This window comes from Rattus norvegicus, chromosome 4, assembly GCF_036323735.1.
Source record: "Rattus norvegicus strain BN/NHsdMcwi chromosome 4, GRCr8, whole genome shotgun sequence".
NCBI classification, from domain to species: Eukaryota; Metazoa; Chordata; class Mammalia; order Rodentia; family Muridae; genus Rattus; species Rattus norvegicus.
Genome location: NC_086022.1, coordinates 35,021,284 through 35,035,749, shown reverse-complemented (window position 1 = coordinate 35,035,749; position 14,466 = coordinate 35,021,284). Strand labels below are relative to the sequence as shown.

At 39.6% G+C, this 14,466-nt stretch overlaps 1 protein-coding gene across 3 annotated transcripts in view; it reads right to left on the bottom strand.

Moving 5' to 3' along the window:
- Positions 1-14,466, bottom strand: part of Dync1i1 (dynein cytoplasmic 1 intermediate chain 1) — a 313,335-nt gene that overhangs the window by 96,898 nt on the left and 201,971 nt on the right. For all 3 annotated transcript variants that reach the window (XM_006236026.5, XM_017592509.3, NM_019234.2), the window contains 2 exons: positions 14,234-14,333; positions 6,570-6,695 (listed from right to left, as the gene is read on the bottom strand). In XM_006236026.5, coding sequence (XP_006236088.1) covers positions 6,570-6,695; positions 14,234-14,333 — 226 coding nt within the window. The remainder of the gene's footprint in view (positions 1-6,569; positions 6,696-14,233; positions 14,334-14,466) is intronic.

Sequence of the window (14,466 nt, the reverse complement as noted above, 5' to 3'; positions counted from 1 at the left end):
GAAATGGCAAATGAAGTGACTGCAACTTTATTTAATAAGAAGCACTAGGTCAAGCTTCAATCATCAGACTAAGTCACATTCAGTTGCATAAAAGAAGTGTTTTCTCATGTCTGCATTTCATGTCAGCCTGTACATTTAAAGTCAGTTAGGCCTGTTTCTCTCATCCAACCATTGACATTTTGATTTTTTTCTTTGCTGCTTTCTTTTCTTTTCTTTTTTTTTTTTGAGTAAGAATTTGTTTTACCTTTATGTTCTTAAGATAGGTGATCTTTAATTTTTTCCTAACTCTGTACTATGAAATGTGTGTCATAGCTACAGAAGAGCTGTGGCAATCTCTTCTGTCTGGTGACTCAGGTGTATCAAGCATCTCATTTGAAACCTGGGTCTCTCCTTGGCCTGCGTGTTCTTGACCGTGGGGTTGATCTTCTCATTGCAAAGCACCTATGATGTGTTTCCGTTGAAATGTCAGGAACTTACAATGAATATGAAGCATGGCTCCTCAAAGAACCTTCTATTCTTTTTCCCTTTTATTCTCTGGCTGCTAATAAGAAGTTTTTGTTTGTTTGTTTGTTTTAGCAAATCAAGAGAATTGCTTCGAAATACTGTTTCCTTTTTGTCATGTTGTTTCTATGAAAGTTAATCCTTTCATATTAAAGAAAAAAAAGCGTAAGCCATACTCTAATATTTATTGGTTAAAATACACTTTACAAAATAAATGTAAATTCATTTAGAGCTCTGTGTTCAACAACTTTTTATCCAATGTGTCATTATAGACTTGGACTATGAGTCTCAGTCTGGGTGGGAGGAGGGACAAAATTTGTTGGGAAATTGACCCTATTGCAATGAACTCACAATCCTACCAGAGGCTGGAAAGGGCCTCTTTATAGTGCCAGGGACCATAACAAAGCCAAAGGACTTATTGAGCATCAGTGAACTGTATTGTCAGTTAGGAATGGAGCTGCAGTGTCTGACTTTCTGTCCCTGCCCCAGCAGTCCAGGCACTATCCTGGTTTAGTATTGTTCCTCCCAAGCAGAACTCTTTGAGGTCACTGGGGAAGCTCAGCAGACCCAAAGGCTGGGCAGCTGAGGCCACCAGTTTCAATTCTCTCTGTAATCTTTGTAGAATCTTAATGAGAAGTGAAGCCACACGGAGGAAAAAAATATAACTGAGGGTTTTCAGCACTGGCAGCAAACAGTAAGGTCAGCTGATATCACCCTGCCTCACGTTTTGCCTCTCTTCTCAAATCATGGAGGGTTAGCCACGGTCAGTTACAGGCAATTGCCAGAAGACCTTAAAAGAAGAGGAGAGTCCCTGAACAAAGAAGCCGAATCAGGAAAAACAGGGAAAAAAGAGAAAGAAAGAAAGAAAGAAAGAAAGAAAGAAAGAAAGAAAGAAAGAAAGGAGGAAGGAAGGAAGGAAGACAAACTCTCTGACCACATTAAGTAAAGCACTTTCTACTTACTTCTCTACAGATAATTCTAAGATATATATTTCTGATTCTCTCCATTCCAGTTTAAAGAGAAAGACCACACCAGGGTAAGCAATGCAGGGTGGCCAGACATATAATCTAATGAGAGTGTGTGAAGCCACTACAGAAGGCAGCAGGAGCCCTGCCAGACTGGGATGGGGCCGTGTGGCTGATTTCTATGCAGGGCGCACCGATATTTTCCAAGTATAGACGGCTTTTATTGAAATGAAAATAGAAAATGCAGGCCCAGTGCCCACAAGAAAAATTTAGTGTAGTAGACACATGAAGCCGCCCATGGAGAGAGAAAGTATTTGGCCTTCCTACTCACAACAGAAAAAACAAGCTTCCATAGGAAAGCTTTGCATGACAGGCTGAAAGCTCAGCCCGCCTTGCAGGAGGGAGAGGAGTGGAAGCTTTTCTCCTGAAACAATGGTTTTCTGAGCCATCCTGGGGTTTGTTTGCAATTATGTAGCAGAAGCATAAGAAGGATCAGCGGAGATTTACAAAAGAACACTGGCTACAACGATGGAAATATCATCAGGGTAAAACACCCTAGCCTTTCCCTACTCCCAGTCCTCTGTCTTAGCAATCGAACTACTGATCTAATCTTTAAATTTCTAGAATGCCACAGGAGAGCAAGGATTTAACTGACGTGGTTTCGGTGAGCTAGTATCCCGAAAGTACCAGCTTTAACAAACGAAATTTGCCAAAGGCCAGAAAAGGAGAGACATCATAAATTGCAAGGGAGGGCATTTGCTTTTGCAGATATATGTGACCTTTGCATGTTTTTTTTTTAGGTCTTTCAAATCCATATTTTTTTTATTAACTTGAGTATTTCTTATATACATTCTTTGCATGTTTTGTAGCACTGGTTGGTTTCGAACTAAAAAAAAAAAATAGTATCCTCATTACCCACATACACTCAGAGTGCTAGTTTGTAGGAATGTGCTACCAAGCTGGATCTCTCACATTAATTTGAGTTCTGTGGGCTCTCCGAATTTCCAGGTTGGGTTAGAAAATAACAATAATCTGATAGCTTGTAAGTGCCAGGCGATGGGGGTTGGGGGGGGAAAGCTTTGATGATCTGCTATAGTTCTAGCGCTTGCCCATCGGCACCACAGACAAAGTATACCAGGATTTCTCAGAATCGACTGCAGGGATCAGGGAATTCTTCAGGTAATTTTGGAGGATGGAACCCAGGTATCGGTCATTTTAAAGTAACCGTCAGCCAAGGTAAAGTTCACCTTACTTCATTTCTTCTCCCTTCATGCTCCTCCTTCCACAACAGGAGGCCACAAACCTGTGGTTGCAACCCTTCCTGGTACGGAATGACCTGGGACGTGGTCTTTGCGGGAAATGCCAGCTGGTTTCAACTTAGCCCTTCCATCCACGGATACTTACCTTGTTTCTTCATTCTTTGGAGTCTGTTTCTAGTCTGTAGTCACTGAGAGTTTACAGTAACAAATGAATAGATTCTTAACACTTGCGTATGCGAAAAGATTTAGTACCATAGACATGGTCCCCACGATCTCAAATATGTCTTTTGTCATCTGCCAGGGATGCTCATGTTCTGTTCAAGTTAAGCTTTCCGGATGAACTTATCTGCTTGCTCTGCCAAAGTGACCTGTCGTTGACTGGACTTTAGGAGATATGGAAGATTCTAGTTTCCTGGATTGCTTTGGAAGCAATCAAAGTATTAACTTTCTGTCAACTTGGCTACTCTGTGATGCCCAGTTTATGGATGAAACACAATCTAGATGTCAGGGCAAAGTATATTTTAGACATATTAATATTTAACCAGTAAATTTTGAGTGAAGCAGATTACCCTCGGTAATGAGAGAGGCGTCGTCTAATCTGCCGAAGACCTTCAGAGAGGAAGCTGCCGTTCTCCAAAGAAGAACTGATTCTGTTGGCAGAACAGAAGTTCTGACTCTCTGGCCTGGCCTACAGATTTCAACCTCAGGACCACAGCATCCACCACTACCTAAATTTTTACCCTCTGGCCAGCTCTACATATTCTATGTTTGCCTAACTTCCAAATTTATGAAAAAATTCATTTAAAAGTCAGTCTCTCTCTCTCTCTCTCTCTCTCTCTCTCTCTCTCTCTCTTTCTCTCTCTCCCCCCTCCTCCCTTTCAAAGGATATCTTTACCGTCTGATATGTGTTTCCCATTGGTTCTACATTTCTGGGAAAATAAAACCAATGAAACCCTGCCTAATGTACCCTGGAGTCTTTAGAAGGATTCCACAGAGTTGTACCTCAGCATCTTTGGGGGAACTGGTTTCAGGACCTCTCTTCCTTTGAGTCTCTGCAGATGCATACATTTTTATGTAAAAGGCTGAAATATATGCATATAACTCGTGCTTATCTCCCTGTAGGCTTAAAGCATTCTTGAGACTATTTGCAATAACTGATGCAATGCAAATATCATACATCCTGTCGCTTAAGTCCTCTGAGAATAATGACAAAAAGTTTGTGTGTGTTTGGTAGAGATAGTTTACTTTCTGATACTCTCCGGCCACAGTGAGTTGACTTCGTGGATACAGAACCAGAAGATATAGAGAACTGACTGCCAAGTCTCTTGCTCTCTCCTTCTTTTCAAGGGCTCAGAGCTCACTGTTCACCTTTCAGAAAACTCGTTCTACGATTTGGTCCCTGCAGCTGCTTTAGTGAGAAGACTTAAGAGCTGAGAAATAATGGTGAAAACCAGACAGTATAGTGCATTCTGCAGTGAGGATTTTTTTTAAAAATGTGATTTCCTGCATGAGTCTTTTATGAATATCTAGGTCACGTACATGAACTGCCTATTTTATATTTGAGAGCATAGTTCTACTATTAGATTTCTTCAGATGCACGTGTAGCTAAATTAAATAGCTTTGACTTGATATCTAAAGGTTTTGAGGCTTTATGGTCTTCAGTGGCAGTATGATAATCAAATTACCCAGTTTGGGTAGAATCCCAAATATCTCAGAGGATAGCAGATAGAGCTTAAAATTGCCATTTCTGCTTCTGCTCCCCTGATAAATTAAAGACAGTAGGGGCAATTTAGGAAATGAAGAGATATGTTTTATTCTTTGGTTTTATTTGTTTTTCCCCTATGAATCTATTTATTTATTTATTTATCTAATTTTGTGTGCATGCGTGCTTTATCCACAGGTATATCTGTACACCACATGCATGCCTGGTGCCTAAAAGAATGGCGAGCCTCTATGTGGGTGTTGGGAATTGAACCAGAATCCATTGCAAGAACAACAAATGCCCTTAACCTCTGAGCCAACTCTCCAGCACCAAGATGAAGTTTTATTCAACATCTTTTCAGAACTCTTATGTGACTTTATCTTGCTTATTCCCATAACTTCTGGATTTTAATATAAAATAAAATCAGGACCACATTCTCTTCGAAAACACATATATTGGATCATCTGAATGAGAAACTAAAACTGCAGCTCAGTGATCATTTAAGTCTTTAGTAAATGATACCCAAGCTGCCAAGAGAAGGAAGAGAGGCTGCTTGGCTCGGTCGAGGCTGGTATTAGCTTTGTGACCTGACAGGACAAATAAAAGGATTCTGATAATTTCAAAGACTTGGTCTTCTTTATTCAGTGTTATCACAATCCCATTGGCTTGTTTACTATATAATATTGTGAGTATTAACCATATTACCTACTGTTGCCGCAGGCCACCAGTACTCAGTTAATATAATTAGAAAACTTTAAGTTATGATAAACATCATAAGCATTGACTGAAACAGCATGGGCTACTTCTTGGAGTTTTAAAATAAAGATATGCTCTCTGTATATCAAAATACTTTAAAAGGCCCTGGCTTTTAAAAATGTGCTTTTCCTTATCCCATAAGCCTTACAGTATTTTCCTGGCAATCCCAGCAAACCATTAAAAGTGAACGGAATTAGAATTTTGTGCTTCTATGTTTACAAAAAAAGCCTATCAGGCTGACAAACTTGATAATCTTAAAAAAAAAAAAAGAAAAAAAAAGAAAGGAAAAGAAAAAAAACCTGTTCTCATTTCAAAGGTTCAGAAAATAAAGGTTATTTACTATGCAGGCCTAGACTTCTTGTTAAGTCGTTTGTGAGATAGCAAATTAGAAAAACATGGCCAGAGTTAGAGGTTACTCAATCACGTTGAAGCTAGGCCTTTTATTCCAGCAGCTCCTGTGCCTCAAATTATATCTGATAATGTTCCAAAGTATAAACATATTTCAGTTCAAAAAGATACTCCGGTCTTAGATATAACATGACACAAAACTTCCTGGATGGGGTGAGCAGATTTGCCTCCCAATCTCCTTAGATTAGAATACTCCAAATTCTAGGGTTTGAAGAACTGAAATTTTGAGGTAGAATGCATGCTTTCCACTTCCCCAAGCATAATCTCATTGAGAGAGGGGTTGGTCTACTGGTCACCACGAAGGCCTGTCATTTGGACAGTCATGACACTAGAGCAAAGCTGAATAGTATGCAAGTGTGACTTGATTTCAGTCTCAATGTGTCAACCAGAAGAGAAGTCACATCTCATTAGAATCAAGGAGTAAAACACCCCCAACTCTCTGATAGAATCTGCACTTGCAAAGTAGAAACAGTGTGTACCTCTCTCAACAGCCCAAGCAATGGTGGTGGTAAAGCTTCCCCCAATTCAGCTCCAAAAGAATCATTATCTTCAAAACAATATGGCATCTACAGACTTAGAAACAGCAGTATCCATTGAAGTGTATTTCTGAGACAGGAGGGAACTCGGCTGGTAATGCTTTCAGGGTGCCCACATGGGTGGGCTAGCATATGCTGCCCCTAAGCAGAGGAAGTGGCATACCACAATTTCTTCATAAGTGTGAGGTCTTTATAAACTCACCCTTGTGGGGGTTGTTTTAAATAGAAAGAAAATGACACACCGTTCCCGACCATGCTTCCTAACCAACGGGCTGCCACTTTCCAAAAACATTAGGTTACTGTGGGGGAAATTTTCCAAAATTGTCAACAATTCCATTTTTAAACTCGGTTCTTCTTCCCAACCCAAGACAGATGCCGTGCAGCTTGAACTGTGTTCAGTGCGGTGGGAGACAGGAATTATTTTCACTCTGCTGACTCGTACCTGACAGTGGAAGACATATTCTGGTGTGGTTTTCTTGAACTTCATGTTCCAAACCAAGGCCACTCCATCTGGTTCATGGGGAGCATCTTCATTGTTGCTATAAGAAGCAACCATCAGCTCAGGGTACTAAATGAAAGAGGTTACAAGGATTCATTACATTAAGATGATTGCATAGGACTTTTCTCATGACCCTACTACAACCATGTCTACAATACAGTCTATCAGTATGCACCGCTACAACTGGCTCATAAGAATTTTTCATCCTACATATCTGTGCTGTGTTATACATTTCAAGTGGCCCTATCTTTTTAAGTTTTAGAACATTTAATATCAAATCAACACACCCTGCTTTCTGTCTCTCATTTCTGTGTGTGTATGCATGGCCACTAAACTGGAAACATACTCAAATCCTACAGAATCAATCACTTCGGGCTACCCTCTCTTTTCTTCTATATTGGTTTCCATGACAACTTTCTGTTCTGATTTTCTTTCTTGGCTGCTTTGTAAAACTCATGCAGATTCTCCTTTTGTTATATACGTTCCCAGACAAGGCTATTCTCTTTCTTCTAATTTTTTTCCTTTTATTTTTATCTTCTTTTGCCAGGTTATTTGGTCGATGCCAATGGTTTTTGTAAGCTTAATATGTTCATAATTTTCAAACTTCTTCTAGGCTTGATATTTCTCAGAGCTATATGTATTAATATTTGACTGCCCATTGGGGTTTGATCAGGATGAACAAAAACTTATCAATACTAGAAGCAATATATAGAAAATAGATTCACTAGGCTTTTCCGCAAAGCCTAGTGCTCTCCCAGTATTCCCTCAAATTCATGCCTTATACATGGTACTCACATATCTGGCCAAGCCAGATGTTCTATTCTGTTCTTTCCATGTTCCTTTTTGGCTTCCCCAAATGCTGTTCATCACTATGTACTACATGCATTTCGCATTTACATTTTGTTTTCATTCTTAAGGCCAGAGACCCAGAAGTTAGCCTCTTGTCTGATGAAGATATCAGACTTGCTGCCTGTTCTCATAGGCTGGGCTTTATCAAACTACAGGCTCAGAGATAAAATGACCAATCATATCAGGCTTTCCACAGCCCGTGTCTATCTCCTCCCTCCTCCAACATTTGTCAGGACGAACTTATAAACTTACCCTCAGCGTGACAGTTAATAGCACATCGTGGCTTTCAAGGGAACAATCCAAGTCATGTAGAATCCTTTTTGGCCTGCCTTTCTCTATTACTTCTGTCTAATGTCTTATGGCTTTTGCTTTTGCTTTTAAACACACTCTACCCAGACTTACCAGCTAACCATGAAGCACATAGCTATTACTTCTGTACCTATGATTCTGATCACACACTCACTGGAAGCCCCTTCTGTGTTGGTTACCTCATTACATTTGAGACTGAATGAAGATACTAAGTCCTTTAGGTAATCCTAACCATTTATCCCCCACTTGCCTCTTAGCATCCTTATGTTTTTATGCCCCTATTAAAGCACTCGTTCAGTTGTATTATGTTCCTTTCTCCCTGTGTCTTTCCCTAAATCACAAGGTCCTTGACTATTAGGTTCTTGCTATATTTCTGAACGGATAGTTTAATAAATCCAAATATATAATGTGTTAAGGTAAAAAAGCTTATTGAATAATTTATCATTTTTTATCTTACAAAGTCTTGTTTCAGTAACCCTGTGATCAGCATAAACATTAATTCCTTTGTCATCAAACGCCACAATAATTAAATGCTTAAATGTAAGAAGCATCATCATGTAATACCAAGGAAGGCTTTAAGGAGACGTTGAAACCATCCTTCACCCTGCATGAACTCAGTGCTGAAGTAGATAAGGAATCTCATGAGAAATTTCCAAGTTAGAACACATTTCACACAAATGCCATTCATACCTGGCCTTCTCTTGAGGGGCTCTATTACACACTAGATTTATCACAGTTCATATGAACCTCTTCTTGCATATGATCTAGTTTTCTATTCCTGTTTGCTATGCTACGTATATGTTCAGACTGAACAAAACTTAATATAAGTGTGAACTTTGACTTTTCCTTCATATGAACCATAACTAAATCTAAGTCTTCAATGTGGCTTATTCACTCTTTCAACTACAGAGAGTTGCAGCTTCTGGTTGCCACGGAGGATGTGTAAGCACACAGCAGCACACATGGATGTGGCCACCAAGGGAAGTCATCACTCTTTATTAGAAAATGCTCCTTAGCAGATGAATCAAAGCCTATTAAGCAAGGCCTTTGATTCAGAGCCCGTTCAATGAAACTAGCATCCAGATAAACACAGAAGTCTCCAGACTGTCCATCTGAAGTTTAACTATGTCACATGTGAAAAGGCAAGTCTATAAACACTGACACCACTACCGCAGGGGCCAGAGAGCAGCCAGATGTGCCTGGAATAGCATCCCACAGTTTCACATCTGGGTCTCATCGTTCACACCCACTTGCAGCTTTTCTTTTCTTTCTTTTTTTTTCCATCTAAAAATATTTTAACTTGCTTGGCTTTCAAGTTTCTTTAGCAAACAGGCTGTGCGTTAGCGAAAACTCCAGGAAAATGCCTTTGGCAACATTTTCTGGAAGAGGAATTACAAGGTGTAAAGGGACTGACTTATATCTTATCTAATGCAGACTGGTATGATTTCAAAGTGTCTTCTTGTACTTCTTTTAAAAAACTATTTGTTTGAGCATGTCTAGTCATATTTACCCATTATCAAGTTTCCAGGCAATTTTGGAAATTTAAATGTTTAAAATTATACTTTTGAACAATTGTGAACTTTCTGGTCACCTAATTACACATAAGGACTAGATTATCCTATATTTAGTTTAGACAAATTTTACCCATAAATTACTAACTCTGCTCTCAAGTCCAGTTAGATCTTCAGAGGAATTGGAATCTAATATTTCCTGGAGACAACAGAGTCAACATGCTTTAAGTGTACCTTGCGTTCCACGCACTGAGCTGGGCACTGTCATAACTCACTTGTTACTCATGTCTGTATAAAGAAGATAATGGTTTACTCATTTTTAAGCTGATGCAAAGAAGATGAATCCTTAGGTAAGTGACATTCTGTAGGTCATACTGCTCATGAATGACAGTGTGAGAAACCCTACGGAGGTCAATTGGTCTCAAAGGGTTACATCTCTGTATGTCCACTGTGGCATTGTGTCCACTGCACAAATAAAGTGTGGCACCAAATAGAGCATGGGACAAGAACATTCATGTTAACACTTCTGTTCTATTGGAGCTCCCCTTGGCTAGTGGGGAACATACTACACATAGGAATAACACCAGCTCAAACATTAAAGCAAAACAAGTGCATTAGGAGGAGGTATCCCAAGATTCTGTAGAAGCATGGGTATGTGCCGAAAGCGAAGATAGAAAAAGGACTCTCACTAAGGGTAGATATTTCAATGAGACAGCTCGAAGGCCATTTGAGAAGCAAAATTGACAAGAAGTCTCAAAAAACTGAAAATAAATGTACTATATGACCAAGCTATGACACTCCTTGGCACATGTCTAAATGAATGGGCATTCTACTTCATGGATACCTTCTCATTTATGTTCACTGCTGCTCTATTCACAAGAGTTAGGGAACAGAAACAATCTAAATGCCCTACTGTTGATGAAGTTACAATGAAAATGTTGTATATACACCATGGAATACTATTCAGTTGTAAAACAAAGATTAAATCAGTCATATTTTTTTTCAGATAAATGGATGGTCCTAGGAAAGATTATATTGTGTAAGGTGACCCCGATCCAGAAGGATAAACATGCATGTTCTTCCTCATCTGCAGCTCCGAGCTCCAAATCCTTGGGTGTGAGTGTAAGACCTGGAGGAACTCCAGAAATAAGAAAAGTAAAAAGGGATAATTGAGGGTGTAGAGAGAGGGATGACATGATATAAGAGAGACATGGGCAGGGAGTTAACTGGAGAGAGGGTAGAGAAGAAAATCAGAAGGAGGGAGATGGGAGGGAAAATAACACTAACAATGTTTTTAAAAATATAAGAAATTATACAGTTTATTAACTTAAAATTGTATTTAAAAAGTAAAGCTATGCCACTTGAGCTGACAGTGCTACCTATCCCTAAGAGCTATAGATTAAATTTCTCCAATATTAGGCAGACAAAACCCTCTTTGCAGTTGCGTCAGGTGAGCCCGAGAGATTCCCAAAGCAATACACTCTACTGCTGTTGCCCTTGGTTGTCTCCCAGAAGTTGAAGGTAACCTCTACTGCTAAAGACAAACAGCATTTCAGGCATAGGACCTGGAGGTGCTGAGCTAGATATGACATGAACACCTCTTCCCAGAGGACTAGCTTTTGTAGTATCAGAAGATTCTATGCAAGCTGCTATGGATAGGAAGCAGCCATAGTTCAGCCAAGCTCTGATGCCAATGAATCACAACAATGATCAGTAAAGCAAGATATTCCTAAAGTACAGTGTGACACTCATATCTTAGCTATAACCAAAAGCTGTCCAATTGGACTTAAGGCACACTTATAGGAGGGAAATCATGCTTGGTGTTGGAAATGTAGCCAACTTCCCACCGCTAGTGAGATCATGCGTCTTAAAGAACTGTCTACTGCCATGTTACAAATGCAACTGAATTCCCTACTTCATTCCAGATACTTATTTTTGTATACCCACAAACAAATGGAGCTCTCACATCTCATCAAAGAACCCACTCTTTACTGCGGACAGAACCATTATAAAAACATACTCATGCCTGGTCAAAATACAACTGATCATGGGGTGCCTAGGTTCAATTGAAGCATCTGCAACACAACTGCATCCAAGGCTCCGGAGACCTTGAGTAAGAGGGTAGAGAGATTGTAAGAGTCAGAGGACCAGAAAATGAGAATGTGTCTCTTAGAAATGACAGGAAAGCCAAACACATGATACTTCAACAATATATCTACCTTAACAGGAGCTGAAAAATAACACCAATAGATATGCTATCATGCCAAAAAGAAATCTCATGGGTTGGTACCTCTAGATAAAGAACTATAGGCAACTAAGAAGTGATGAGAGAGGGAGAATTACTTGTCCCCAGGGATAAGGCCCTTAATTAGTTACCCTATCCTTAAAATCATATAAATACAAACAACCCTAAATAGGTGCAACAAGTTCTATATGCATATATGTACATATGTGTATATGTATATATTGGTATATATGTATATACATGTATGTGTATTGTGTATATATGTACACATGCATATATAGTCCTATATACATATGTGTATGTATGTATGCAGATATGCATATGTACATACATGTATATATGTACATATGTGTATATATGCATATATGTGTATGTACATATATATATATGTACATATATGTGGATAGGGGCATGGATTTGAGAGGGAACAAGTTAGAGGGACACATGGAAGTGGTGAGGAGGAGGAAAGGAAAGGAGGAGATAACACAAAAAATAAATTGTTCAATAAAAATAAATAACTAATCTTTATAAATGATAAAATGCTTATAATAATTCTATATGCAGAGACTAGATGCAGAGAGGCCAGCAAGTACTCTGTTTCTAAGCTAGGCAAAAAATAGAACACAAATAAACTTCTCATCAACTCCAAGTGTTAATGGGCCTGAATTAGTGCCAGTAGGGACTCTCTTTTGCTTTTCTAAACCTGACTGAGTTCATAACTAGGTAAGATTTTGAAGATTATTTGGGTTAGAGTCTTATGTGACTAGAGGATTAGGATTGAAGGATTTTTACATACTGTGTGATTTTATACCCACTCTGACACATGGGCTGTGGACAGTATTCTTGTGCTAAACATTGTTGAATAGATGGAAGAGTTGGGTACCCAGTTTTTTTTGAGAGAGAGAGTAGTGTTTATATAATATTTTGCATGTATTATAAAATTAGAGTGTTATTGCCTTCTGAATTCAGAATATTATCTCTCATGTTTCTCTCCTTTTCTCCCTGCAGTTCCATTCATTTTGTTTCACACAAGAAACTCCAAGGCATACCTCCTGCCATCACACCATGGTGTCACATCTTTCTCTTTTGTCTTACTATGTCCAAGTGTGTCTACTCCAATTAGAAGTGTCTCTTCATCTCAGAAGTATGAAATGCTGTTTCTTTGAACCCACAAAAGTATTATGACACAGAATTTTAGGGATTCTATTTTTTAAAGAAATTCTTTATAAAATGTATGTCTTATAATTTCCAATATATTTCCATAGTCTAGAGATAGGAGAGAGAGAGAGAGAGAGAGAGAGAGAGAGAGAGAGAGAGAGAGGAGAGGGGAGAGGGGAGAGGGGAGGGAGGAGGGGGGAGGGGAGAGGGGAGAGGGGAGACAGGAGACAGGAGAGAAATTCCCTGGCATACAAATGTCACATGGGAAGGAACTTTTGTGGAACCAAACCCTTGTAACCACATACAGAGGCTCAGTGGGACCAGCCCCAATTGCTGGTAGCCCAACAGTCTCTTCAGGCAGCCTTACCAGCTGACTTGGGAACCACTAACAGTTGCCTTGGTTGGGGTATGTGTCAGAAAAAGCTCCTGCATGATTTCCAGAGCAGGAATAAGTGAACACTTCAAGCTAAGTGTTTCCTAGGGCTTGGATCTGATTTCTCTGTACACTGGGGCAAGCTCACAGACCACCCACATGCTACAGGGCAACTGGGCAAGCTTCACTGTCTTAGTCTTTGTACAGTCATGCTCTCTGTGCTCTGTTGATTGGATGTCAAGCGGGTGAAAGAACAGAGGCTGCTGATCATACAGTTATGGGGATCACATGCTCCCTCAATTCCCAACAAGATGAAATCAGACTCTTGTTATATCCCCACTGGCTTATCTGCCTACATCACCATCTTCTTTGCCTAGGTCAGGCTTCTGAGATGTGACCAAAGAGTGATCCCCTCTTACACTCCACTCTTTAACAATACTTGCTGTCTGTCTGGATCACTCACCACCCTGAAGATCTTCTGGTTTCAGCTTCATAAGCAGGTCTTTGAGGGAAAAGCAGTTAAAACCTTTGCAGCAGAGCTTTGTAATGCTTGAGATCAGCTCTACTGTAGCCTGAGGGAGGACGGTGAGTGCAGTGATGCAAGCTACTTAGCATCTATTGGCCCTCCAGCATGCCAATCTTGATAGAGATTGCTTTATATAATTCGCTTGATGGTGAAATAAGATGATGAGTTCAAGGCAGTTGCTAAAGTGGCATGTAAGTTATGCAGATAAAAACACATGCATGAGCTCAAAATTCAGACCACACGCATTTGAATTCTTGCTTCACGACAGCTTAACCATGCGCTCTTACACATTACTTAATGGCTCAGTGCTGGGCACAGTGACTCATGTATAGTCAACAGGTTGGGTTGTCCACTCATCAAGTTGGTCAGCAGGAAACTAACAGTGGCTTCGCTTAGAAAAGCTTCCTGCACAGAATGGTCTGGGTGCTTGTTTGTTTCCAGAAACATATTAACTAATGAATACGAGTATTTGAATGGGTAGTTAAGCCCCAAACTTATGAAAAAATGTGAATTAAAAACTAGTGGGCAGAAAGCAGATGGTCCTAGATTAATAAATATATCCAAAATAGAAAAATAGAACAAATATCTTTTAATCTTTTTTTTCCACACAAATGTCATAAAAACATTAACTCTTACCTGGAGAGACCAGTCCATACATGTGACCACCCGGTGCTTAGACCAATGCTCATCATAGAACTGACGGTTGAAAGAAAGGTTGGCTCCAGCCTGTACATCCCTAAGGTGGGTTAAGCAGCAGAGGTAAAAGTGAGGTTCCAGAACAAAGTTGTGTCTAGACAGTAGCACATGGTCATGAGTAAATGAATTAAAGATATTCTCCTTTACGAAAAGCTCTTTCTACCAGCTCAGAA